This window comes from Macrobrachium nipponense, chromosome 5 (genome assembly GCF_015104395.2).
Source record: "Macrobrachium nipponense isolate FS-2020 chromosome 5, ASM1510439v2, whole genome shotgun sequence".
Classification (NCBI taxonomy): Eukaryota; Metazoa; Arthropoda; class Malacostraca; order Decapoda; family Palaemonidae; genus Macrobrachium; species Macrobrachium nipponense.
Genome location: NC_061107.1, coordinates 90,676,528 through 90,704,027, shown reverse-complemented (window position 1 = coordinate 90,704,027; position 27,500 = coordinate 90,676,528). Strand labels below are relative to the sequence as shown.

At 37.3% G+C, this 27,500-nt stretch overlaps 1 protein-coding gene across 20 annotated transcripts in view; it reads right to left on the bottom strand.

Annotated features, from left to right (window-relative positions):
* The window catches only part of LOC135215498 (histone deacetylase 4-like), a 434,451-nt gene that overhangs the window by 49,083 nt on the left and 357,868 nt on the right, over window positions 1-27,500 (bottom strand). For 15 of the 20 annotated variants that reach the window (XM_064250273.1, XM_064250278.1, XM_064250277.1 and 12 more), the window contains 4 exons: window positions 22,960-23,049; window positions 11,872-12,024; window positions 10,308-10,381; window positions 3,926-4,065 (listed from right to left, as the gene is read on the bottom strand). In XM_064250273.1, coding sequence (XP_064106343.1) covers window positions 3,926-4,065; window positions 10,308-10,381; window positions 11,872-12,024; window positions 22,960-23,049 — 457 coding nt within the window. The remainder of the gene's footprint in view (window positions 1-3,925; window positions 4,066-10,307; window positions 10,382-11,871; window positions 12,025-22,959; window positions 23,050-27,500) is intronic. The other 5 variants (XM_064250279.1, XM_064250285.1, XM_064250275.1 and 2 more) reach the window with 4 other exon arrangements.

Genomic DNA, 27,500 nt, shown 5'->3' with positions numbered 1-27,500 from the left:
TACTCAAGTGTTTATGACTTTCATCATACTTCCGAAGCTGAGTTTTGACCTGAGTATCGCTTTGAGTCTCTGCATATATTCTTTCCTGATCGTGTCCTTCATTTCTTGGTTTTTTATATCCCCGCCATCTATTATTCCCAGGTATTTTGTATCCTGTCTCATCTATGTGTTTGATGCTATTCCCATCCGGTAGCTTTATCCCTTCAGTCCTTGTTACTTTGCCTTTTTGTGTGTTGACTTGACCAAAGCACATTTTTCTATTCCAAAGTCCATCCTGATGTCCCCAGATACAATTCTTATAGTCTGGATTAGGGTATCTATTTCCTTGATGCTCTTACCATACAGCTTGATGTCGTCCATGATCATAAGAGGGTTAATTCTGTTGCCTCCTTTCTTGAGTTGGAACCCACCACCCAATTTATTATTATTATTATTATTATTATTATTATTATTATTATTATTATTATTATTCTTATTATTATTATTTGATTATTGTTAATTATTATTATTTATTATTATTTATTATTATCAATTATTATTATCTTAAAACAAAGGTCACGATCGTACGTTTGGAAGCCTATACGTAATACACACATATATATTTATATATGTATACATCACTGCATATCTCTTACATAAAAATAACTTTCAAGGGATTCTCCAGGAATAAACTACTACCGAAAAAATTTTGTACATTTGACCCTCATAGTCAGTCGCATGACCACATCAAATGTTAATCCTTGTTGTATCTGTACGGCTTCCCTTTTGCAAAAGGTTATTTTGCAGGGAGGTAGACAGAGGGGCTTCCTTTGCAAAAAGGAGAGAGAGAGAGAGAGAGAGAGAGAGACGGGACGAGAGAGAGAGAGAGAGAGAGAGATGAGACAGAGAGAGAGAGACGAGAGAAGAAAAAGGAGAGGAATCCTTACCTAAAAAATAAAAAAACAGGTCGGAGATACACGCCTCAAGGTATTTGATCATTATTTTCCGAGAACGAAGTTTTGCAGAGAGGAAGACAGACAGAGGGGCTTCCTCTGGAAAACATTACTTAGAGAAAGACAAAGATCTTATTAAAACAGGTCGGAGACGGAGGGGCCCACATAATTTTCCGAGTAGGAAGCTTTTGCACCAATACACCAATAGAGCCCCGCACTTCGTCCTCCGCCAAACTGAGCCAGATTTACTGGACCGTTCTAGGGCGTTGAGAACGACACTGGTTGACTAAAAAAGAACTGATAAGGAGCTCCTGTGGATATGTACTTACAGGCATCACAAATCTACCCACGTAATATGGTTCTCAAAAAAAAAAAAAAAAATTGGCGAAAATTCCAATAAAACTTAGACGATTTGTCGATTTTTTTTTACATATACCTAAAAAACATTGACTCTTAAAGGTAAAATAGGACTGAATAAAATCACCGTAAGGAAGGAAGGAGAGAGAGAGAGAGAGGAGAGAGAGAGAGACGAGAGAGAGAGAGAGAGAGAGAGAGGGGGGGGGGTTTCTTTGACATAAAGCCAAAGTGAAAATATGGAATTTAACGTAAATATCTTGAATCATAAGGTAGGCACGCACTTCTCTTTCTATTCTAGTGCGACACCGTAACGAATCCTTTTCCTCCTTACACAGACAGCTGAGCCTCTGCACGACTCTATACAGGGGGAATATGGGGGGAGAGAGAGAGAGAGAGAGAGAGAGAGAGATGAGAGAGAGAGGAGAGAGAGAGAGAGAGAGAGAGAGAGAGAGAGTTGTCGCACACGTAGACTTTCCTTCTATTCATCTGACTTTAATTTATATTTGATACAATTAATTCAAGTTACTCACCTACCATGCCTTGAAAAAATTTACCTCCCTATGCCAAAAGATATACGCTCAATGAGATAGCCTAATTCCCCCCCCCCAAAAACTTTACATCACTAGTGAAAATGCAAAAAGAAGACAAATTATGTAACGACTTATATGTTGCGCATCACCAAAAAGCTAAGTAATGATGTAAAGTGAAGCAAGGCAAAGTTAGCAGTTACATATATCTGTTTCAAGTAATGTATATTTCGGTCATTCATCACAAATCAACTTCCCAAACATTTATTATTATTATTATTATTATTATTATTATTATTATTATTATATTATTATTATTATTATTATATTATATATATATATATATATATATATATATATATATATATATATATACATACACACACACACACACACACATATATGTATATATATGTGTGTGTTTGGGAAGTAGGCCCCTACCTACACTTCACAGAGCGAAGAATAATTCACATAATGATTTCTCCGTAGCGTCATAATTCGGAGGGTTTTCCCAGAAAAAAAAAAAAAAAAAAGTCATTTTGACTCTTCATCTGTCTTGAAATATTTGATCAAACATGCTGATACTGCAAAATACCCAATCATCTAATTCGAGGAGTAATTATGCAAACATTAACGAGGCTTCAGTGTCTAAACACTGAACTTGCTTATCAGAAATGAATAAATTATCCCTTAAACCAAACTTATAATCACTATGTTCATAATAATAAATAATGCAAAAATTACTACTATGTTGTAACATTATGGACTAAATTTGACAGTAATATAAAACAGACGCGGTAAATCTTGATCCTAGGAATTTCTGTACATACTACCCCGAGTCTGGGTCCAATACGTCTGAACGAGAATTAGGTTATCAGCGTTACATCAGAAAAAAAAATTATGAGAACAGAAACTGCACTTAATATAGCAAAATTAGTAAAATTTTTCTATTACATCTGGAATAACAAGAGCGTCTCTGTGACACTCTAAATGCTCAAGTTCCTAACTGCGTCATTGCGGAATGATATACAAACAGCCTTCGTCTACTAACTTGCTTTAACTTGCAGTATTATTGTAATCATTATTACAATATAATAATATTTCTCACATTATAAATGTCTCACATGTACACCTAAGTAATGAAGTTACTGTCATCAACGCTGGAAAACTCGCGTGAAGTTAACTACTTAAAACAAAAATAATGACAACATTAACATACAATCAGATGGTATTACAACTGCTTGCTCCTTGAAAACTTTTTTATCTACAGTCTTACTACAACTCCAACCAAACAAATATTTCTATTACGTTTATTTCATAAATTAAGGGTACATACACACCTGTGGAACACCCGTCAATTCTTAACAAGTCTACAACTTCAATCATATTACAAAGATTAGTTTGGAAGAGGAATATAAACTGAAAGCAATGCAAACAGTCTTTACATTTTCAATATATATATATATATATATATATATATATCTATATATATAGATATATATATATATATATATATATATATATATATATATATATATATATATATATATATATATATATATATATATATATATATATATATATATATATATATATATATATATATATAGATATATATATATATATATATATATATATATATATATATATATATATATATATATTATGTACATGTGTGCGTATTCACTGAATCTTTTCATGTCACGTATGATTATTTTTTAGTAATGTTCATACGAACAGAAGATTAGACGTTCGTCTAGAAGTAATTAGAGAACCGTTTCCGTGTCAACACTTCTGTGTAATATGACATCAGCTCTATCAAAGTTACATCCTAACCTTGCAAACAACTAGGGTGATCTATGAACACTCAAAACTTTCACTCTAAACTACATGACAAAACGAAAAAACGCCTAAGCAAAGATTTAAAAAAGAAACTGATATACCTATCTATGATCGGTTAGAATAAAGAAATCCAATAAAGATGGTTTTTAAATTAAAGTACAAACAAAAAGGAAGTTAAAAACACTACTGAGTCCACACGCGAAGAGGCGGACTTCTCCCTCAGCGGGGTCAGCCCTCCCACTTGACAGCAAGGTGTTTCTTTCTTACCTGTCTTCCTCAGGGGGAAGTCGTCCTCGTACTTCAGAGCGTGACCGGGCGGCCTGTATGGGTGTGAAGAAGATGAAGGAGCGGCATTAGCTGGGTAGCTTGAAGGGGAGTTCTTTTCCAGACTTCGTTGTGTGGTGAGCCTGGGCGAGGGGGAAAGAGTTCACAGGAGTTCACGCCATGCGGGTTAGTTTATTATTGTTATGTGGAGCCGTTCTCAACGAAAAATGACACAAATGGAGGAGGAGGAGGAGGAGGAGGAGGAGGAGGAGGAGGAGGAGGAGGAGGAGGAAATGAAGCACGGGTGCGACAAGATTTCTATTAGAGGCGTAGAACTCGTGGGCAGGAAACTCAAGTCTAAGGGGAATGGGGGGTACGAAATAGAAGGGAACTCATGGCGCATGCGTCATTCACTTCTATGGCAGGAGCCACTGAGCTTCATTTTATATTAGGTTGTTAGTAAAGAGGATGCTGATCAGTAGGCATTTATTATCTGATACATTTTCTCATTTTAAGAGGAGATGGCGTGAAAGAGGGATTTTTACAGGATTTAATGATTATCAAAAGGCTACTCAACCACAGAACCACTGGATAAAGAGAAGTCTATTAGAATTCATGGGAAGCATTGTTCAGGATGTCTTTACAAACTGACTCGAACACGAAACTGGGCATTGAAAAGAGTAAAGGGGACACGAAAATGGACTTCGAAAAGCAATTTTGAAGACCAACACTGCCTGTCCTGCTCATTTGGAGATACTTCAATGGATATTTGATGTCAGGACAAACCAGTGTGCTTTTATGCGCCACATATAAAACAATGTTACAAACCAGTGTGCTTTTATGCGCCACATATAAAACAATGTTTAAATAATCGTGGGCGCGCAACAAACAAACACACACACACACACACAAGCTCCCGTGAGAAAAAAAAGAAAAAAAAACACGGACATTAAGCGAAAGGAAGTTTTATATAATGAATACAGAATTTCACCATTAAAAGCAACCAGAAGAAAATTTGCGCATCAAAACAACATAAAAAAAAAATATCTTGGACGAGCAATACAAAAATACTTTTAAAAATCAACACATTAAATGTCACCTTAAAACAACCAAGAGGCTAAATTTAACATCAAAATAATAATCAGTAAAAAAAACCACTTCATTTAACTGGGACGGAACAAATAGGTACATTTATATCAACTACATATAAAGCCTAAATTAGTTGCAACTTTTACTTGAAAAACAGTTGATACATTTATAACAGGACATAAGCTCTACAATTATGATGTGTTTATTTTCAGGAACAATAATTTAATCACTACAAACGCAAAACCATATTTTCACTAAATCTAGAAATTCAAATAGATGTATGAAAAACGTAGGATGTAGATAGATAGTAGAATAGGAAAGGATAGATAGGTAAACAGATAGATATTTGGATGGATAGACAGATAGACAAAATAGGGGGAAGAACATACTGGAAAAAACTACTTATTAAGGCACAAAGTGGAAACAAACAATTTCCCTTTAGACAGTAAGATCAGAACATCGCAAAACAAGAGCAGATTCCTTCAAAGAATTTCTAGATCTATCCATAAGTAGGTAATTAAAGACCACACACCCGCGCACCCTTTCAAGCAGCACTTCTCCCGATGGTTACCCCAACCAGCAGCTGCCACAATCAAACAAAAGATGGTGCATTTTTCGTATTAACACTGTCATTTCATCTGCCGTGTTTCCATCATTATGCTACAAAACACTATTTGAAAATCAACTTACATTTCATCGGGAGTATGAATATAATAATTCGTCTGATCGCGTTCAACTAATCAGGTGATAACACTTGTTTGTTGCTAACTGCAGCTGGCTTTATGCCAGCACAATCTCTTTCATCTCCAGGAGCCCATGAGCTACCAGACCCATATTGTAACTCAAGTCACCAGACCATGAAGCCGAGATTTTCAACTCTTGCCCTCTATTTGACCACCGCGGTTTGATCATGTTACCGTTTGTCTTATCTAACCCCTTACACCCATGATAAAAATATGCATAGCCGGCATTCAGACAAAAGACAAGATGAAAATGCCTTTACAGACTATAATGAATCATACAAATTCGAGAAAAGGGGAAAATTCACGCAGCCTGGCTGGCTGGCGCCTTTGATAACATACAGGAAACCCAAGTAGAGATATTAGGATAATTTAAAGGCTGGCCTCGGATAAGGTTATTACGTAATTTTCTTGATTCTATAACACATTCGATGAATGAGAGAAGTGGGTCAATATTGTTCAATGGGACACTAACAACCTGTTACTACACCCATGAAATTACTCTGGAATGCAAACACCATATTCGCCGAGAGATCGCGTTACTATAGGGTGCATTTTTTAAGAATCACGGGGCAGTGAATCATTCAATGAGGATCCTGATGTCTCAATCTGTCAGTGTGTCCTCTCAGGCTTTGGCAGAACCCGGTGGTCTCTGATTACTGATTGTCATTCTTCTAATTCCTTTTCTCTTAGCTTTTAAAATCAAGTGCCTCGCCTCTTACCTCTGTGTCGTGAATGAAACGAAATGGCAAGGAAACGAAGTAAAAAGACAAAGAAAAGAAAATGATGAGAAGGGGAAATTTCAAATTTCAAAAACCCTTTTCTAAAGAACCGTCACCGGTAACAATGTCAGTGAGCGTGATAACGGTGGCGTTATTTTCCTCCATTCTATTCGCTATCATTCCTTTGGTATGAGAACACTGTTTACAGCTGATGTTACCTTCTCTGTAACAGCCATTATTTCTATTCATTCAATGTCATTTGCAGCGACGCAACACTTGCTTATAACGATACATGCACAATAAAAGTTATATTTTTTACCATTTCCTTATTTACGCCAAAAGGTGCGTAATGCCACGACTAAACTGGAATTAACTAGTGCTCTCTAAAATTGAAACTCAACTGAATTAACAATTCTAATATCGCGTCTTCACAAAAGAGCATGCGTCAATTTTTAAGGGTCCGTTCGCAAAGCACTTAACTGAGAGTTAATCCAAAAATTCGTAACTATCGCAATGGGAGAGGAGAAGTGAATCAATATTCATGTTCATATTCGTTCAAGTTCATCTTATACTGTGATGGAAGTCAATACAGACTGAACTGCGCTGACAAAGGAAGAATTAAAATCTCGCTGTAAAAGCAAACAGCATGAAAAAGGTTGCGTAAAACGAGAAACCAAAATGGACGAACGAAAGGAGAACTTATTGGGGTCCATGACTAAATATAGCACCAAGCCAGAAAGAAAAACCTTGAGAACTAATGGCGGTAAGAGAATAACAAAACTCTTAAGGCTTCTTCGTTTCCGTGCGCATATAAGCACATAAATGCAAGGGGGCTGCAAAAGGTGTTCTCTCTCTCTCTCAGGTCTCTCTCTACTCATCTCATCGCAGGCATCCTCCTCCGTCGCATCTCCTCGTCTCTCTCTCCTCTTCTCTCTCTCTCTCTCTCTCTCTCTCTCTCTCTCTCTCACACACACACAACAGGCGCGCGAATAACCAACACTAAGAAAGGACATAAATAGATAACAAGCAAGAACCACAAAGTTAATTCCATCCATCAGGCAAATAGGTTACCAAAGACGACTAGAGAGCCTGAACAAGTATGGCTTAGAAACACGACGATTGCGAGGACAACCAATAGTAACATTCAAAATGTAGACAGTAACCTATTTACGTTAAACAAAAACAAAACAAAAAATAATGGACGGAAACTAGAACGGAAAAGATACAACACATCCCATTGTGGGAACTTCTTTACATACAAGAGATGTGACACATGGAATAAATTGCCACCAGAAGTTGTAAACAACAACAGTGTGGAAGAGTTCAAAAGAAAGCTAGACAAAATCACTAGGACACTGTGAATGAACAGTAAAACCTACTCCAAGAAATAATTGAGCACACAATGTCTCCTCGGATGGACTGATAAGTCTTTGGGACATCATAATCCTTGTAACTCGTTGTAATTATAAACCTCCATAAAATATAAGGCACTCCTTACAAATGACGTTACCGATGAACCTAAAATTTTTCAGATGAAAGCATTAGAAATATTGTCACAGGTTTGATCAAATCTGGAAGTTTAAATGGACAATCCTTCGGGCTCCGATACGCACCGGCAATTGTTGGCTTCATCGTCGACATGCTTCTCTTTTAGCTAGTTGTAGTCATTTTCTTTTATAAGCCTGTTCTTATTGGGTATTTTTCAACATGCCTCATGATTTGAAAATAACTTAGATTTTCTCACTACGAGAGCTTGAGATAACTAGACGAATTCTTTAAAAAAGTGGCTGACGAAATTCTTTATACGATTACCTCTCTCTATCTCTCTCTCACTCTCTCTTTCTCTTGCACTAGAACTTGCTAAAGTTAACACCACATGATCACAAAATTAATGACGAGCAAGAGAGAGAGAGAGAGAGAGAGAGAGAGAGAGAGAGAGAGAGAAGTTCACCTCTTATCTCTCAAGTATGAGAAAGAGTGAGATTGTTGATCCTTATCAACTCCTTCAGATATTTTCTATGATCCTCTCAGCAACGCCCAATTTTAACTTCATAAACTCTTCAACCTTCTTTATTAACCAAAACATCTCCCCTCTCCCTTCCCCCCCCTCCTGTTTTCCTCCATCTACAGCTTCCCACATTTTCATCATCTGGCCGGTAAGTTGTATCTGCGTTGGCAGCTGCTATAAATAGGCTGGAAGCGTGTTTACGGAGCTGGGGGATGTTACTATGGCAACGCTAGAGAGAGAGAGAGAGAGAGAGAGAGAGAGAGAGAGAGAGAGAGAAAGCAGGGCAGGCAGGGATCCAGGGGTACGGAGTCGCGATATGATATTGCCACTATGCCATCGATAGTTAACTCTCAATTTTTGCTCCAATATTACTTCAACATGCTCCTACATCACCCAAGAAAAAATACCTTTTACTAAATTCACAAAAGATAAAAGTTATTTATTAGGCGAAACTACGAAATGAAGAGGTTTAAAAAAAAAAACGCAAATCAGTTATCTTGTGTTGGAAAATTTATTATAACTACCAATACTAATGCTAACACCATTAGTAGTAGGATTGCAGTCACCATTCCGTTCATATCTTGCTTCTTAGCCATATCCTCTTCGGAGAAAAAAGGGTTTTTGACCACTACTCTGCTTTTCCCTTAATTAATCTCGTTAGCCCCCCCCCCCCCCCCCCCCCCCCCCCCCCTCCCCCGTTTTCAGCGGGACATGTCTGGTCCAGTTCCCAATTTGGATATGTCACTTGGCCCTCTCAAGAAAGTGAGACGACAATAATTACCTGCCAAGTTATAATTAAAAATATCTTAGTTTCAATCAGCACTGTGGGACTGCGAGTTCACTTAGCACGATGCTTTGCATACGACTATCATCTGCAAGTTATGCCTTTTGGAATTAAAAAAAATGAACTCCAGATGTCACGTATATACTCGGACTCCACGGTTAAACCGGTGTTTTGCTCCTTCAACTGCCATCGGTAAGAAATCTATTCCTGCTTCTGTTTTCCCCAATTCTTACATAACCTTTCACCCTTAACCAGAGTTCTTTCATTTTCTTCTTTTAAGGAGGGGGTTGGTATCTAGGGCTTGTAAAAGAACTAATTCAGCTACATATAAATTTCTTTGGAAAAAGAATAGGTTCGAAAAACATTCCTATTATAACAAACAAATGTGGAAGTTAAAGGTTACGTCAGGTCATCTCGGGTCAGCTGCTTTGATTTTGTTCAGTGCATAAAAATACATTGTTTTTTTACCATCAGTCTACCATGACCTCACCTACTGAGCAACTAGAATATCTATGAAGATAAAGTGTGACCTACTGAAAGACCTCTACAAGCATGAACAAACTCTGTACCTTTATTCCAACTATTAATATAATTGATAGACATATATGATCAGTACAATAAAACTTCATACTTTTGCTGATTAGAAAAAAAATCTGAATTGCCTTCTTAAATTTAACTCTCCACTGATTCTCAGTAACCAAACTGTTTCTCTATGAAGGAACTGCATCTTTTGTCACGAGAGAGAGAGAGAGAGAGAGAGAGAGAGAGAGAGAGAGAGAGAGAGAGAAAAAAAGATAGAGAGTTTGAAAAGAGAGAGAGAAAAAAGCAAAAAAAACAAAAGCTCAGAACAGAGAGAGAGAGAGAGAGAGAGAGAGAGAGAGAGAGAGAGAGAGAGAGAGAATTCGTACATTAAAATAAAACACACATTTTTACCGAATAACAAAAGCTCAACAACAACAGAGAGAGAGAGAGAGAGAGAGAGAGAGAGAGAGAGAGAGAGAGAGAGAATTAAAATAACTGACAATCAAAAACCACTACTTACCAATTTCGCAAATTGGAGGAGCCTCCAACTCCTGCCGCGGCTTCTCTCTGCTGCTTCTTCTGCAGAAGTACCTCCTGAAGATACAATAAAGCTATTTTAGGCTCATCAAATTACTGACGTTGCCGGCGTCATTTATCTTTCGTCCTGATGAACTCCTCTGTTCGCTAAATTAGATCATTTTAGTTTCCACCCTCTAATGTTAGAATTTACCTTCGCGCACTTCCTGACGACCCTGACCTAGCTAGCCCTTTTCTTTCTGTCTATTCATATCGCTGAGGATCCAGGTCATGTTCCGAAATAGAGAGTTATTTTTTGTTCGGGCAGTTCTCGTCACAGTGAATACTGTACCTATGGCAGCTGATACTGTAATTAGCTGATTATTAAAGTCAGTGTCAGAGATTTTTTGGCAACTGTTGCTTCAACCGCTGCCTAGTCGGTGTCACTTAAATTAAAAATTAATTACAATTATAACAAGAAAAGCCAGGAAACTATTAGCAGCAAGTTCGTCAGACATGATACTTTAATAAAGTCGGCGAAATAAAGGCTTGACTTTATTTGAAAACTCGGGTATTAACATTATTGTTGATTTGGGACCTATCTGTATTAACATTAAATATTAACTACGAGAAGCGAACTTGATTTCTATCACGTTTATCCACGATTAAATGTAATTTACTAAATCAATGTGAACCCCCATTTTCATAAATAAATGATCGCATCAATTGTGAAAATCTCATAAATAAAACAATTCATTTACAGTACAAGAGCAGTGGACTGCCATCAACCTCGAAGAATCATCAATCTCTCCTCTCTTACAGGATCCTCCTTGGTAACCGCCGCTAGTTCAACCATAAGATAACGGCTTCACCAAACATTATTTGACATCATTTCTCGTCTCCCTACTCCTAAGATGCATCATCTTACTGTCTTCTGCTTCTATTTCTCTCGAGTATATTGCCCTGGAAAATACTTTCCAGAAATTTCACCACATAGCCTCAATGAGCGTTCCATAGGTCCTACAAAACTGCTTCCTAAATATCAAACGGCCACTGAAAAATACGATTGGTATTCTTTAAAATGTCCTTCAAAAGCAAAAGCTTCACTTAATGAGGCTGTCCACAAATGTTCCTTTTCGTGTGACGTTCCAAACTGTTCCAGTTTACGATTTAAAAAAAAAAAAGGTAAAAAAAATTTAACTCATTAGTATGATTTCATTTCTTGAACGTCTCCCAAAATTATTTTTTTCTGAACTTTATCATTACTCTCAGAAGGAACCTGTTAACCTTCCGAAGCCTCAGAAGAAGCCTACCAAAAAAGGGCCCAAGACCGACCCTTTCCTACTACTCATCCTAAATCTGCCTTCCAAAAGGGTCCTTCCCAAAAGAATATTGAAAATATGACTTCCAAAAAATTTCTCTGACAATCTCCATCCTAACATCTTCCCGATAGGTCAATCCCTAGTGTGTCACTCCATGAATATCCTTCAGAAGGATCCTACCTCCTTAAGGTTTTCACCTAAATAAACTGTAGCAAAGGTTCAAGTTCATAATCCACTTCAACTTACCTGAAGTCTCTGCTTGACCTCGGAGGACGCAACAGCCGACTGCGCATGTTTGTCTTTTCCTTTGACGAGGGCCTCTAGGCGCTCCTGTTCTTTACGCTGCTTTTCTGCTCGCTCTTCCTCGGCCCTCTGGGACTGCTGCTCCAAATACTGCTGCTTGAAAAAGGCAAAAAGACACCGTCGATTAATTTCTATACACCTTTAAACATGAATTTTCATCTCTTTCTCCTATATGACATTTGGGAAAGAAACACCAACTGGAGGGTCCGGTACATCTGTCAATATAAGTAAAAGAGAGCGTCTTTAAGGTCTTTCGCAAAATAAGTGCCACTACCATTATCAATTCTTCCGTTAAGGAGGCTTGTTTGGTCTGGTTTATCAGTCTGCTGGTCAGTTGGGCAGTCCAGGATTTCTTTTATTGCTTCAATTATCGTTATTTGCATTGTGCTTTGAAAGAAAATGGCAACTTCTGGCATCTGTGACAGAATGTAAGTGGCAAAAGTACTTGATGCCTATGATCTTTGTTTTTCCATTCGTGAAAGAAAATGTATATGTTGATCATATCGGCTGATATGTGCATACTCTGACTGTCCTTTCTACATGCTGATATTAACTACATTACCATTGAGAATTATTTTCAAATTCCTTATTCAGACGCATCAAACGTCACCAGTGTTAGTAAAATTAATTGTTTCTGTATAAACCTTTGACACTCTCTACGTTCTGTCTTATTTTCATATTAACATACTTTCCATTAGTAAGACTGGCATTAAAACCCACTCAATGCTCTCTCATGTTGCTGAAAAGCCGGTGTTGAAGCCTTGATATCGACAACTTAAATCTAGAAACTCCAACGTAGACATCAAATTTGCCCATAGGAAAATATTAAGTACTTGTGACCCGCCGCCCCTACCCCCTTCCTAAAATCATAACGACTACATCTACGAAATTCTTGAAAACGGAAGGGTCCAGCCTCGTTCAAATGTTAACCAGGACGTAGTTATGCATTGGAATCTTGAATATAACTGTTGTAATTTGAACGGAATGAGTCGACACTAGACTAAAAAGAGATTTGGAATTGGCCAATAAGCTGTGTAATCTTTGGGTTATGAGGCTGAACTTAGTTAAAATTAGAGGTAATTTTTATAAACAAGCTCACACTAAGTTTCCAAACTACGATTCGCTTCGTACAAGTAATACTGTAAGCTTAAGACTTGACTCCAACGTGTTTGACGATATACTTGACTTTAAAGCAGCTCTATCACAACAGTAGAAATATTTAAAAATCTAATGATGTCTGAATATTTGTATAATCAGCATTGCTCCTGGTATCTACAAAGCCAATAATATATTGTACCATGCCTCTAATATTTGGTTCTACCATTGCTTAACTACTGTTCTCATGTCTGGATGTCAGGAGCCTCCTGGGATCTTCTGACAAGAGAGACTGATTGTGCCTTTCCATTCTTCCCAATAATGGAGATTACTATCTAGACCATTGCTGGAGGGTGTCCGGCTATTTCAACGGAGGCTTTTCATTAGCGTCTGCAAACCAAAAACTAGTGCGCATTACTTGCCTTGCAGAGAGCCACTCTGCTGGGGTGTAATGTTGTTACAGAGCTCAAGACCTGAGGTATTTCTTCCCATTTACCGAAAAACGTAGAATAGCCTTCCATGCAGTATTACTGTAGCCGATATCAAGTTTAAAACAGGTCGTTTTGGCATTTTCAGACAGACAGCACAATATGAAAAACATATGAACTTCGCGATCAGAAAGGTTTTCTTTTCCAGCTAAGCAACCGTTAAACAAGTTTATCTGCTCTTCACCTCGGTTACACCTGCACTCCCCTTGAAACCTAGTCCACCTTTAGTGAGCTAAATTTCCCTTTTATCTATAATGTAAGTCTGGTCACATTACAGACACAGGAAGCCTAGTTCTGAAGGGAACAAAGGGAGAGAAAAACGACTATCTGTAAGAGTAAACAGTGAGACTCCGCTCGTCATATGTTTCGGGGAGAGGCAAGAGCAAGGGAACCGCCAAGAGGCCCGTGGGTCAACTGGCATCTCTTGCGCGCAGCAAATTGAAAAAGTTATGCTAGAGATGATACTGAGTCGTAATAAATATCGGGATGAAGGGAACAAAAAAGAACGAAAATTTTTTCATCCCTTTACAACTTTAATATTGCCGAGCCACCCTTTAAGATATCAAATAAAAGGAATATTTAAATAGGTTGAATGATTCAGAAGAACTTACATAAAGGAAAAAGTAAAAAATGCACCGAAGTTTCTTCGGCGCAATCGATTTTCTGTACAGCCGCTATAGCTTATAAGCAAGGCCACCGAAAATAGATCTACCTTTCGGTGGTCTCAGTACAATGCTGCATTAGCCGCGATCCACGAAACCTTAACCACTGTCCGGTGGTGGCCTATCTTATATCGTTACCAGAAGCACGATTGTGAACTTTAACCTTAAATAGAATACAAACTACTGAGGCTAGAGGGTTGCAATTTGGTATGTTTGATGACTGGAGGGTGGATGATCAACATATCAATTTGCAGCCCTCTAGCCTCAGTAGTTTTTAAGATCTGAGGGCGGACAGTAAAAAGTCCGGATGGACAAACAAAGCCGGCACAATAGTTTTCTTTTGCAGAATGAAAATTGTAAATACCATTCCGAAGCGACTAAAGACATTAATGGCGTTTACACTTCTCGAATGACTTTACCTAAGAAGCGAGTCTATTGACTTTTGGATGGGACAGATCAGATCTAGTTTGGCGGCGGAGCATGAGAAGAGGGATAACAATATAAAATAAAGTGGGGGCAAATTCACAATTCATTTTTTAACCGCATAATGCTTTATTTATCGAGAACTGAACGTTCTATAACACATTTTTATTGCGTAACACCTGCTGATCAAAATCTAGTAACAAAAAACGTTTCTCCCCTTTTCCGTTAAGATAGTGGTACGCGATGTACTAGAGAATAAATAAAAAAAAAGTTCTAAAATGCATGAAAGTGCCAAATGAAAAACGAATCACTTCATCTATCCACAGAGAAAGCGACGATGATTTCCCACACTCGCAGCCTGCCTGCAAAGAGCAGAAGAATGAATCGAAAACAGAAGAAATGAATCGAAACAGATAAAATGAATCGAAAACAGAATAGCGGAAATGAAAGCGCCAGGCGCGGATAGAGAGAGAGAGAGAGAGAGAGAGAGAGAGAGAGAGAGAGAGAGAGAGAGAGAGAGAGAGACGCAGACAAAATCGGAACACAAACAACAATGAAAAAATGCAGGATTAAAGTAAAACCGAAAAGAGTAGAAAGCAAACCACTTTAAAAACTTGATGGAAACAATTTGCTAAGCTCCGCACATCGGCTAAAAAAGCGCTTGTCTTAGTGAAAACCACTAAAGAGGATGCAAATGCTGCAAATTTGCTCACATATAATAAGCTTTCAATTCAGTGCAACACTAAAATAAAGAGAACACACACACGCACACCCAATGCAATACTTGACAACAAACGCTTGGATCACACAAAACAGGGGTTGAAAGTAAGCATTACTTTTTCAGAGAAAAAAATGGAAAAATCTATTGCTTTCGTTGTGTATCCAATACGAAGAGTGACCCACTGATTTACGCGTTTTCCACACACTTACATTCCCACTACACTATAAATGTAATATACACCAAATCATATATCCCCTAATGATAAGATAAGTTCAAGGTCACAAAAGGAATATTTCGTATTAATCAAAACAAACATGACAAACAAATATACATACATTTATATATAGTAACTATATAATATATTCTATATATATATATATAATATATTAACATATATAGACATTTATATATATCATATACAATATATAATATATATACATCATATACAATATATATTATATATATATATACATATATATATATATATATATATATATATATATATATATATATATATATATATATAATATATATATATATATATAAACTCGGTACTATTGTCATATCTGAGCACACGGGGTTCATGAAACATGGAATAGGATGTAAAAAGATGTACTCTATAATAATTTATTATAGTAGTAATCTATAATAAATTAAGAGAAAAAGATCGGACAAAAATCTACCTCATTTTTTCACAGAATCATAAACTGAGACAAACGTTTTACGCATATATACGCCCACTTACGTATATAAAATTATTTAGGACCCTTTCATGAAAACATGAACTTATGTACATCTTCGGGCAAATAATCATGCGCGTATACACAAACAACAAATGACAGTCGACACACCTCTTACCGATAAAGACTAAAAGCGCCGATCGGGATACGATGCTCACACGATGATCAGGAAAAAATGAAGAGGAGAAAATAGATTACAAGGATAAGGAATGGAAAGAGAGGAGGCCTTCAAGGAAAGGAGCCCGTGTGAAATGAGAGAGAGAGAGAGAGAGAGAGAGAGAGAGAGAGAGAGAGAGAGAGAGAGACCTGAAGTAGAGATTAATTTTTTAAGATGTACGAAAAAAAAGATGAAATCAATAGTAGGTTGTACTACAGAGAGAGAGAGAGAGAGAGAGAGAGAGAGAGAGAGAGAGAGAGAGAGATCAGATGATGCTAGCGAATACTAGATAACCCGAAAAAAAATCAGGAGAAAAGAAGTTCCAAGATGAGATAAAAATGGCCATAAAGGAGATCAGAAGGGAAAGGAGGAAGCAGGGAAGAAAAAGGTAGAAGGAAGAGAAGTTGAGGAAGAAATTTAGTTAATCAGAATTTTGGCAAAAAAGTTGTTGTCTAGTATGAATTTCAGCACGATTAAAGGACACACATGCGCGCGCGCAGAGAGAGAGAGAGAGAGAGAGAGAGAGAGAGAGAGAGAGAGAGAGAGAGAGAGAGAGAGAGAGAGCAGATGCAAATGGTTCGAGACAAGAGGAAGTATGGTTACCATGGTGATTGCCTCCCACGGAGTCTATCATGATGGACCGCACTGAAATAATGGAAGGGGGGGGGGGGAGAGAGGAGGGGAAAGGGGAAATGGGGAAATGCTAGAAAAAAAGAGAGAGAGAGGGCTGCAGCAGGCTGTGGCAAATAAAACTATTCGAGTGATTAGATAAGCAAAGGTGAACGCGGATTTACGACCGTTATGAAATACAGTAACAATGACGGGGGTGGACGATGTTAATAACAATTCTTTTTCGCGAGAATATCTGATGATTATCTAACACTGTGCCTATATGTAATTACTTACACACGCATGTATACATATGTAAATGTGTGTGTGTGTGTGTGTGTGTGTCAAACTGATCTTTTAATTTTTTCGAGGTTCATAATGCTGGGGAATTCGGGTGATAGATCTCTCTCTCTCTCTCTCTCTCTCTCAATCTCTCTCTCTCTCTCTCTCTCTCTCTCTCTCTGTATGTATGTATATGTATATATAATATATATATATATATATATATATATATATATATATATATATATATATATATTAACAATGACAATGGTTTAAAGCAGAAACAATGCAGAATACAGAAAGGACTGAACAAGGTCCGAAAGATCAACAACATAGATAAAGTATTAGATGATGAACGATAAACTACCAGAAAGAGGAGAAGGGAAGGGAAGGAGAAAAAGTAGGAGAGGGTCATGACAAGCATGACCGTTCTGGAATCTCTCTCTCTCTCTCTCTCTCTCTCTCTCTCTCTCTATTATACCATGGCTAATCTTTAAGGAATGGATTTTTAAAATCCGAATAATAATGGGACGATGAAATCACAAACAACACAATCGAAAACATTAATAAATAAAGACCTGTAAAGTACACGGCAGCCCGGAAGCGGCAGCTTCTACCGCGAGGAGTGTCTCAGAAAGAGAGAGAGAGAGAGAGAGAGAGAGAGAGAGAGAGAGAGAGAGAATTACTAGATATATATTTTTTCTTTTTTGAAGTTATGTCTTTGACTCCTTCTGAAACATACCCATTGTCTACCTAAAGGTATCCGCAACTTGAAGTGACATCAGAGCAAACTGCAATTGCACACAGTAGGGAGAGCTTGTGAGCCAAGAAGAATTCATCGCAGGTGTACACCAGGAGGCACGCTTCAAGGGATAACACGTAATCCTGGCGCATAAGAGCATCCACACATCCAGAAAAAGTATGGAAAAGCAAAGCGTATGAAGTGAAAGCAAGTCGAGATAAAGGATGGCAAGATGTTTACACGAGCGAAAGTTACGAGGCGTCAGGGAAAGCAGCAGGCACCAAGAGAAAGTATGGAAGGATGATGGAAAGCATAGATGCGGAGGTACTGTATATATGACGCAAGCGAAAGTAGAGAGGCATCAGTTGAGCATGGAGACAATCCACTGAGAAAGCATACTTGAGCGTAGGGGCTTGACATTCGTTGTGAGAGAAAGCGTGCAGGTTAGGAACTGTGAGGTTACGTAACGAAAACACGTAACAGCATGAATAAAAAGTATTCGAGACTTTGGGAACACCAGACGAAGAAAGAAAAATGCTTACACTCACAGGGGAAAATACATACAAAGGTGCAGGTAAAGCACCGTGCACAAAGGGCAAAGTGGTATACAGCCATTTTTTGTCTACTTCCGTTTCCGTGAATACCGATCTTCCCCAAGTTACATGTGCATATAAAAACCTCGTGTTGAACAACAGTGTTGAATTCAGCCTTCATGCAAACAAGACTGACTTACATAGATGTCTATGGAGCATTAGACTCGCACTTGCAATATAAGTCAATGGAATAGGAGAGACGTAAAGGGCTAGCAAACTCAACCCCTAGAAACTTAATGAGATCAGACGGCTCTGCTTTTCAACGCCAAAAAGGCACATGGATTTGTACATTTATCATATATATATATATATATATATATATATATATACATATGCATATATTATATAATATATAATAAATAAATATATATATATATATATATATATATATATATATATGTGGTGTGTGTGTGTGTGTGTGTGTGTGTGTGTGTGTATGTGGATAAGATAGGCAGCTACATATACTGATTGATAAATATATATACATATATGTGTATATATATCATTTTCTTTCTATTCACCATTACAATGAACATTTTGATTCCAATCCTGAAGGACAGTAACATACAGTTTTAAATCAACCCCTTCTTACATAAATTTTCGTTAACTTTTTTTTTCCTTACCGTCAGAGTCGGAAGAGAAATCGGAGAACCCACAAGATTCACGTCGCCATGGGTACGATTTCCAGTCCAAATACAATGACCGGGGGCACGTGGTCATTCTACCCTGGTCTTACCCACGAACGTCAGAGGATACATCTAGAACTTTCTAAGGAAGAAAGGCCTTCCAAGGCCACTATTTTATTACCAGGCCAGTAATTCCTCAATTCATGTTCTTTACACCATAAAAATATTTCTTGAGCATAAGAATTTCATTTAGATCGCTTTCAACTTACAAGTGTAAAGGTATACGACAACCATTCTGGAATGCCTTCCAAGCAGAAGCTTACATTTGGTTCATCTTGAACAAAGCAGCAAATGCTTTCTAAACAACATACGCAAACTACTCACTAACTACTCTACCGGAACGCTCAAAACCCTCCTTCAAAATGGCACCCAAATGTATCTGGAGAGTAAAATCCACCTCTTTAACATCAGTTGATTTCAGCTTGTTTAAGCTTACATAGCGATCAGTTCAACTGAACGTTTTGGCAATGACACACACATGAAAGAGCATCATTATATAAAAACCGACAAGATTATTTTATGACGATAAACTATAACCTGTGAGTTTTTGGAATTCTATTCGTGCTTCTGTTTTTTGAGGCAGGCTTACCGTTCCTTAAGCCCCAACCCTTTCCCTACCTTCCCTTTCTTCCTTCAGAACTGGGCTTGAACGGGAACATGAAGTTGCCTTTTCTATTTAATAGCCTCAGCACTTATACAATATGAAACATTTTTCATCAATCAGCAAAAGAGCGAGATTCATTCGAAGGGGACATCTGAGTGAAAATTTTGCAAATTTGTAAATATGAAAGAGTTTGGTATAAAAAAAAAAATAAGCAAACTCTCGAAAAAGACGCCGCAAACTGAACTGATATCAATATATGTGCATAATGTAGTAGTGTGTTCATGGGGCATTTTGATGTGCTTGTTTAGTAGTTGCCAAGAAGTGCCGGTGGACTCTCCTTGCTGGATGCGCGGTACTTATAAGAACAACGAAGAACCACGTGACAAATAAACACAAGCTAGTAAAATAATGGAAGCGTGATCAAGTAGCAAGTGCCGAATAATGTATGTCAGACCAAAATATACATTAAAAAGAAAAAAAAACACTTACTCCACGGTCTGCATCTAAAACTTAACAGAAAAACCACTCATTTTCAAAAGCACTTGCACAGAGAACCTCTTCACTGTTGATTACGATGGAGAAAAAAAAGAAGAAAAAAACTGAGAATGACGTGCTAACCCCCCCCCCCCCCCCCCCCCCCCCCCCCCCCCCCCCCCCCCCCCCCCAGAAAAAATCTGACCTAACTTGATCTAAACTCATTCCACTAACTTTTAAATGTAAGCAAAATACCTTTTCCTTATCGAAGGGGCAACAAAACCTAAGATTTCAGTTTTTAAATATAAGCAAAATACTTTTTCCTTATCGAAGGGGCAACAAAACCTAAGATTTCGGTTCATCATCCAAAACATAAAAAAAAGGATACAAATGCAGATGTGCACTTGATATCATTCATTTTCGCTTTCCAAATAATCATAATAAACACAAAATAAATATCCACTATAACATGGAAGCAACAAACCGCGCTTTCCGATCAAAAGCGCATAAGAAGAAGATAAAAAAGTATGCACATAAAAATGAGAGAATGCGGCTCAAAAAATGAAGAACTATGACTTAAATTCTGACATCACACGAAGTTGATAGTTTTGAAGTATGTACTTACTTACTTAAGGGCGAACAGTGATGGCTGAACTCACCACTTCCGGCATGAAATTATGCTTAAATCATCCGTTTTTGCCACACCACTTTACCTACTTTCCTGCGCTCATTTATCTGCTTTTAATTCAACAGCCGTATACGGAATGAAAAACAAATAACGCCATTAATTTATGAACAACATACTTATGAAATAAAAAAAAACAATAAAAACCATAAATATAATAAAATCATTAATAACGACAAAACAAATAGTAAAACAAAATTAAGAGTAACTAAGACTACTTTGCGAGAGTGTCTCGTCAATATTCCAATGTTTTCAGAACAACCATCATCACATCTGCAATTATCTTCATAAAAAAAATACAACAAAAACAAACAGAAAACACAAAGGTACCGGACAAAAATGAAGCAGACTTGCAAGCAGCAATGAATAAACAAAATTAGAACAATTAAACCAAATAAACAGAACTAATCAGAGGTGCAAAAGCAGCAAAACTTTAATACAAAATTCAAACCTTCATCTTTTTTCTTTCCTTTTGCAATTACTACGTCGAAATGTATAAGGTGAGTGCAAGAAACACACATGCATACACAATCTATCTTACATTCTGTACATATATTGCGTCAGAATACGTACATACATACATTCGTAGAATATACATATATATAAATATATATATATATATATATATATATATATATATATATATTTATATTTAATATATATATATATATATATATATATATATATATATATATATATATATATATATATATCCCATACCCACATTTATGTTTGCATCAAATGACCAACATTACAAGCAATCACAGTCCAATACAGCGAAGCATTTGGGGAATTCTTCGCCCGGTCCATTCAAATTGCAAAACCCACATAGAAGCACAATGCAGCAGTTGCCAAATACTTATAAGTGATAAACTGCATCCAGACGGTATCAATAACACACGCTAATTAGCTCGCTTCAGTAATGAACGGGTTAACAAGCTCAACAACCCCTTGTTATCAACAATTTACAAAAGTAAAAGGTCATTAGTATATCACAAACACTCGAACACCAATCTAATTGATTAGAACTACATTCCTGCACTACTTAGGTTCATTAGCCATCTCAAAGTCACTTTTAATAATCAGAAACAGGGACAAGTAAAGCATCCAATTTCCAGCATACGAATAGGCCTAGGCAGTACAGTACTAGGATGACGCTTGCCCACGTACCAGTGCAAAGAACCACATTCTCTAAATCATTCTCACATTTAACCCTCCTGGCTACTTGTAAAAGCTCAACCGGCATTTCTTTCAAGGGAAGGGAGGGAGGGAGGGAGGGAGGGATTGGAGATGAAAAAGCTACAGTTTCCTTCGTGCTCTTTTCGAAGGGCTCGGGCAGTGAGTGCCTCTGGAAGGATGATGCAACAAAAAAAAAAAGAAAAAAAAAAAAAAAAAAAAAAAAAAACTGGACTGACCATGGTCCCGTGCAAATTCAAAACATCTGTTATGAATCACACGTTGAATTTGGGAGATCTTTCTTCCTTGAGGAGGGGTAATAAATGGCCACTACAAAGTATTGCTAATCTTTTTAGCATTGAAAATATAAATAAAAGATAACCCTACAAGTGATAAAGAAATCCTTTAGTGTGTATTTCAATTTCCCTATGACTCCGCTAAAGCAAAGGTCGAATTTCTCGAAATACCACTGATCCTCAATCATACATACTAACATTACCTTGTGCATCTCTTGAAAAAACCAAATAAAGAAAACTGTAGGACTGATTTGGGACGGCTAGGGAAGATGAACTGTGGAGCAAAACAAGAGGCAATTCAGGACTAAAACTGGGGTCAAACGATGGTTAGAAGTCTAATATACGGTATACATGCTACAACAAACATTACCCAGCGATAGAGAAAACAAGAAAAGTTATAATAGAACAACAGAGAGAAAAATAAAAGCGATCAGGATGTCTCGAAGTATTATCAGATATCCCACACTCCCGTTTTCTGTCTGGTTTGTGATTCCATTTTCTTTCTCTTGTCTCTCTCGGTTTTGTTTGTTCTGATTATCTTTTGATCTCTTAGAGGGGGCACTATGGTGGTTGTTTGGTGTCACGAAAAGCAACTGACCTTGAGGTGCGTTTGGAGCTCGTTTTGTTGTTGTTCCAGGAGTCTCTGATGCTCCTGTTGAAATTGGTGATACAGCAGACTTTGTTGAAGCTGTGGGCAAGGAGAGAGAAGTCCAAGCTAGAGACCAAAGGCTAGAGACCACACGTACTTATCCACACATAAACACCACAAACATCATTCTCTCAATCATGATTTCTTAATCCAGAAAATAATGCAACGTCCACAAGTCTACCAAGTCCCACCCGACCCAGCTTTCGTCACATCCTTAGAAAATAGGAAAAAGGCAAATAAAACTTAATCACATTCATACATCAACATCAGACACACACGGATACAAGTTTCACTGGAAAGTACAACAGGAAAAAATCAAATAATTTGTAAGCCAGGTGTACCTCCACCGACATGTGACATCAAATCTTTCTGTTATTTTGTAAATGTACTTTTGTCTCACACTTTTCAAAGATTCAGAAATTTCAAGTTACGAGTTCATAAAAAAAAAAAAAAAAAAAAAGTTTTCTTCACTTCAGAAACATTGTTCAATACACAGAGCATGTTATTTACAAAGGCATAATTACAATAAAGGAAATTTACTGGTTTTGAAAAATATTAAAATATTTATAAAGCTAAGTTTTCACATGAAGTTTAGCTACGGCTGCGTCAAACTACATGTCTGGAAAATAAAACATAAAATATATACACATATTTTCTTCTTAAGAGTTTCCACATGAGAGAAAAAAAAAACCGAAGGAATACAAATGACGTCAATACATTGTTCATGTTTAATTGTAAAAGTAACTCATAAGTTTACCTAGGCAATGGTGTTTTGAAATAAATTAAGTACAAAGTGAAACTGTATATAATATATATATGTGTTAATATGTAAGTGTGTGTATGTGTGTGCGCGCGCGCGTTACAGTATTCCAAAACTAAGGGGATATTGATTATGTGGATGTTGCCAAAAATCTTACACACAATCTTCCACTGTCAGTGTTGTGACTCAATGGTAGTAATCACAAATGTCATTTTTCCAATAAAGTCTCCCCTTCACGTATGTCACTTAAATTGTGTGATTCTTCTTACGTTCCCGAAATTTCACTGAGGTGCCGCATACAATTATTTTCTATTACTTTTCTATAATCGATGAATCTTCCTCGGTATATGAAAAAAAAAATTACTGACTTTCGCAATACACTGGCGTCGCAGCGACGAAGGGATAATCCTGAACGTTCCCTTGAAGGATAACCGATCATAAATTCCCGACAAATTTTAATACTCTCATTAATGTTTATGATCTCATAATACAAAATGAAGGACTTGAAACTACCTTGAAAACACCCAAACATTGACAACACAACGGGGACAGATACAAAATGTTCACCAAGAGTAACACCCGTCTACAATTCCCTCCGTAATAAAGGGATATTGCGTTGGTTCAACACATGTGCCAGAAAGAAATGCAGAGATGCAACAGCGCACTCATCTTAAGGGCAATAAACAGCAATTCCCCCGAATATATGAAAACAAACGCGCATCGCCCCTCCCTCCTATCCGTATCTAACGTATAGTTGATTCCCCCCACAAGACCAAAAAATAATAAAAAAAAGGAAATAACAAAGGTGACTCACCCAGATCTTCCTAGACCTCCTTCTTCTCTCTTATTTCACCTAATATTACTCATAGTAACACCTCCCTCCCTCCCTCCCTCCCTTACCAAAACACCAAGCCAAGGCCATGACTTTCCCCCCCGAGGACACCACCTCCTCCAACCTGCGTAAGTCCTTTCCCATGTAACAAACCCCCCCCCCCCCCTCTTTCCTCCTCCCCTCCTGCTGGCTGACGCTCTAGGATGCGTCATTTAAGGACCTGCCCTCACGAGTCCTGAATAACCCTCTGTCATTCACCCAATTGCCAGACGGCAGCACGTGACGTCAAGTGTCCCTCCCTCCTGTCCTGGGAGACAGAATGGGGAGCGCGGGTGACTCGGCTGGCCATCCTGTTCACATATCGCCAAGTAACAGTCGCTGGACAGAAAGGCACCTCGAGCTGAGTAATGTCGGGAATGTCCAATTCAAAGGGGAACCTCACTATCATTTTACTATAGATAGTATAGTCATCGTTGGTGTTGGTTGGGGCGCATTCAACGTTTGCGCTTCGTGACTAGACGGGATCAAGGCACTGACACCAACAACTTTATTAAACCCTAAGGGTCAATGGGGTGGGAAATGCCCTCTTTCTTACACAGGTCAGAGGAGAATAGAAACAGGAGGAAGGGCAGCTCCTCTTCATAAAGGCAACAATAAGCATAGGTTTACCTAAAACCCGACAGAAAGAATATGATGTCCTTACTTAAGACCAACATTATACAGGCTTTTCGTCGTAATCACTACGAATATCCATTACTAAAAATTTTGAATACTGTCAAAAAGGCATAAAAATAAATATTTCTAAAAGGTTTTGAAAGTCCTTCTAAATCAAATTGTGAATAAACTTCCCTGATACATGCTCAGTCTAGATCATTAAAAATAGTGGAACTTTACTGCAACTGCATGAATTATACATACATATATATACATAGATACATACTAAATTATATATATATAATATATATATATATATATATATATATATATACATACATACATACACACATACACACCAACCTTCACAGTGATAACAACAGAAGGTACAAGCGTGTCAGTTTTCTTCACACATTTACTGCTATACTACAGAGAAGCTATAGAGTTGGTTGGTCCCATCCCGTGTCAACGGATGGGCATGATGTGGCCGTACATCCAAATAGCGTTTAGTCCCAACGCTGCCTAAAATTCCTGCTCAGACGAGCAACATGTCCTTTGCAAAAACCCTGGATTCCAGCGGCCATGAAAAGAGTTGGAAACCCTTTAGATGAGAACTATGAAAAGCGAGGCTGGAAGTGAGTGGAGATTTGGGGAAGATAAAGCGCAGAAAGACATAAGTGGCAGAAATTCACAGAAGCCCTTTATATAATATAGATAGATATATACATACATACATTATATATATATATATATAATAATAAATATATATATATATATATATATATATATATATATATAAATATATATATATATATATATATATAGATATATATATATATATACATATATATATATATATCTATATATATATATATATATATATATATACACACACACACATATGAGCGAGAGAGAGAGAGAGAGAATCAACAGGTGAATAAAAGCCGTAGGAAATACTCTCAAGATAGTAAATTACACCATGTAATTTCTGTCTCATCGTCCTATTAGCCAGAAACAAAGACTCACGAAAATAGCTATTACTTAAGACCCCAGCTGCGATCACATATTCTTGGCAACTTACCCAACACACACGTAAGGATTAACACCATGAAACGGGATATGCCGCACCGCTCAGAAGGCTGAAGACACCTGCTCACAACACCTGGAACTCCTCGAGATTTTTATTCTACTGGTGAATTACGTGGATGTCATTACGTGGTAAAAAGTGACGGCACTGTTCATCTTGTTAACAACGTATGCTTCAGCAAATAGTATCATTCAAAATTAATGAACTGAAAACGAATATTGCAAAGCTTGTTCATATTACATCAATAAATCAAGGATTTTTCCAATTTATGTCTTTTGACTACCTTCGTCTTGGATGGGTGTTTTGCCTTTTGGCAAATTCTATAATAAGGACTCCCAAACAGTTTAATCTACCAGCTTTTTTTGTTTACACGTAATTCCAATTACTTAATCATTCTCCTAGGTAACTTCACCTCTTCAAATAAGTTATGTATTGCAGGGCAATGACCCAGTCTGACCAACTACACATCTCTTGAGAAGGGGCCACAGATAGGGCCTGAATGTACTCGAGTTTTAAGTAAAATACTATGTAAATACTTACAAGTAAACAAGTTATACTCAGTAATTTTGTGGGGTTCTTTTTCCATCTTCGGAAGAAAACTGAAAGAAGTTTTTTTTTTTTTGGTTCATTATGTTCTCTTCATTAAAACTAACTGAAAATGGAAGTTTCTTGACATTTCATCCTACCTGCACAAGAGGCGTATTCATATTGCAAAAAATTAACTATCTCATAAAACCTGATGCATGATCTAGTCAATATAACCTTAATCACTGAAATTTACTTCCAGGCTCAACCACTTTCCGAGACCTGGAGAACAAAATCCCAAAGCTTCCATGAAACAAGTTATCGGAACAATGAAACTCACGAAACAGATTTCTTACGTCTTCCTATACTGGGTAACTGAAGCTCGATAAAATATTGAGTTCAAAGACGAACGTTCAAACTCCAAGACAAGTTTCATGAAATAAGTACAAACGTTGATCAAGTGTCAGGATTTCGGAAAGTAACTTTCCAGCTCAGTTAAAGTTTTAGTTTCGGAAAAACACATCGAGACAATAAACATGAAGTTTAGGTAACAGCAGCTTTTAAATTCAATAAATACCAGAGTTTTAGAACATCAAGTTTTACTTTCCAGCAGCTGTCAAACTCAAAAAACA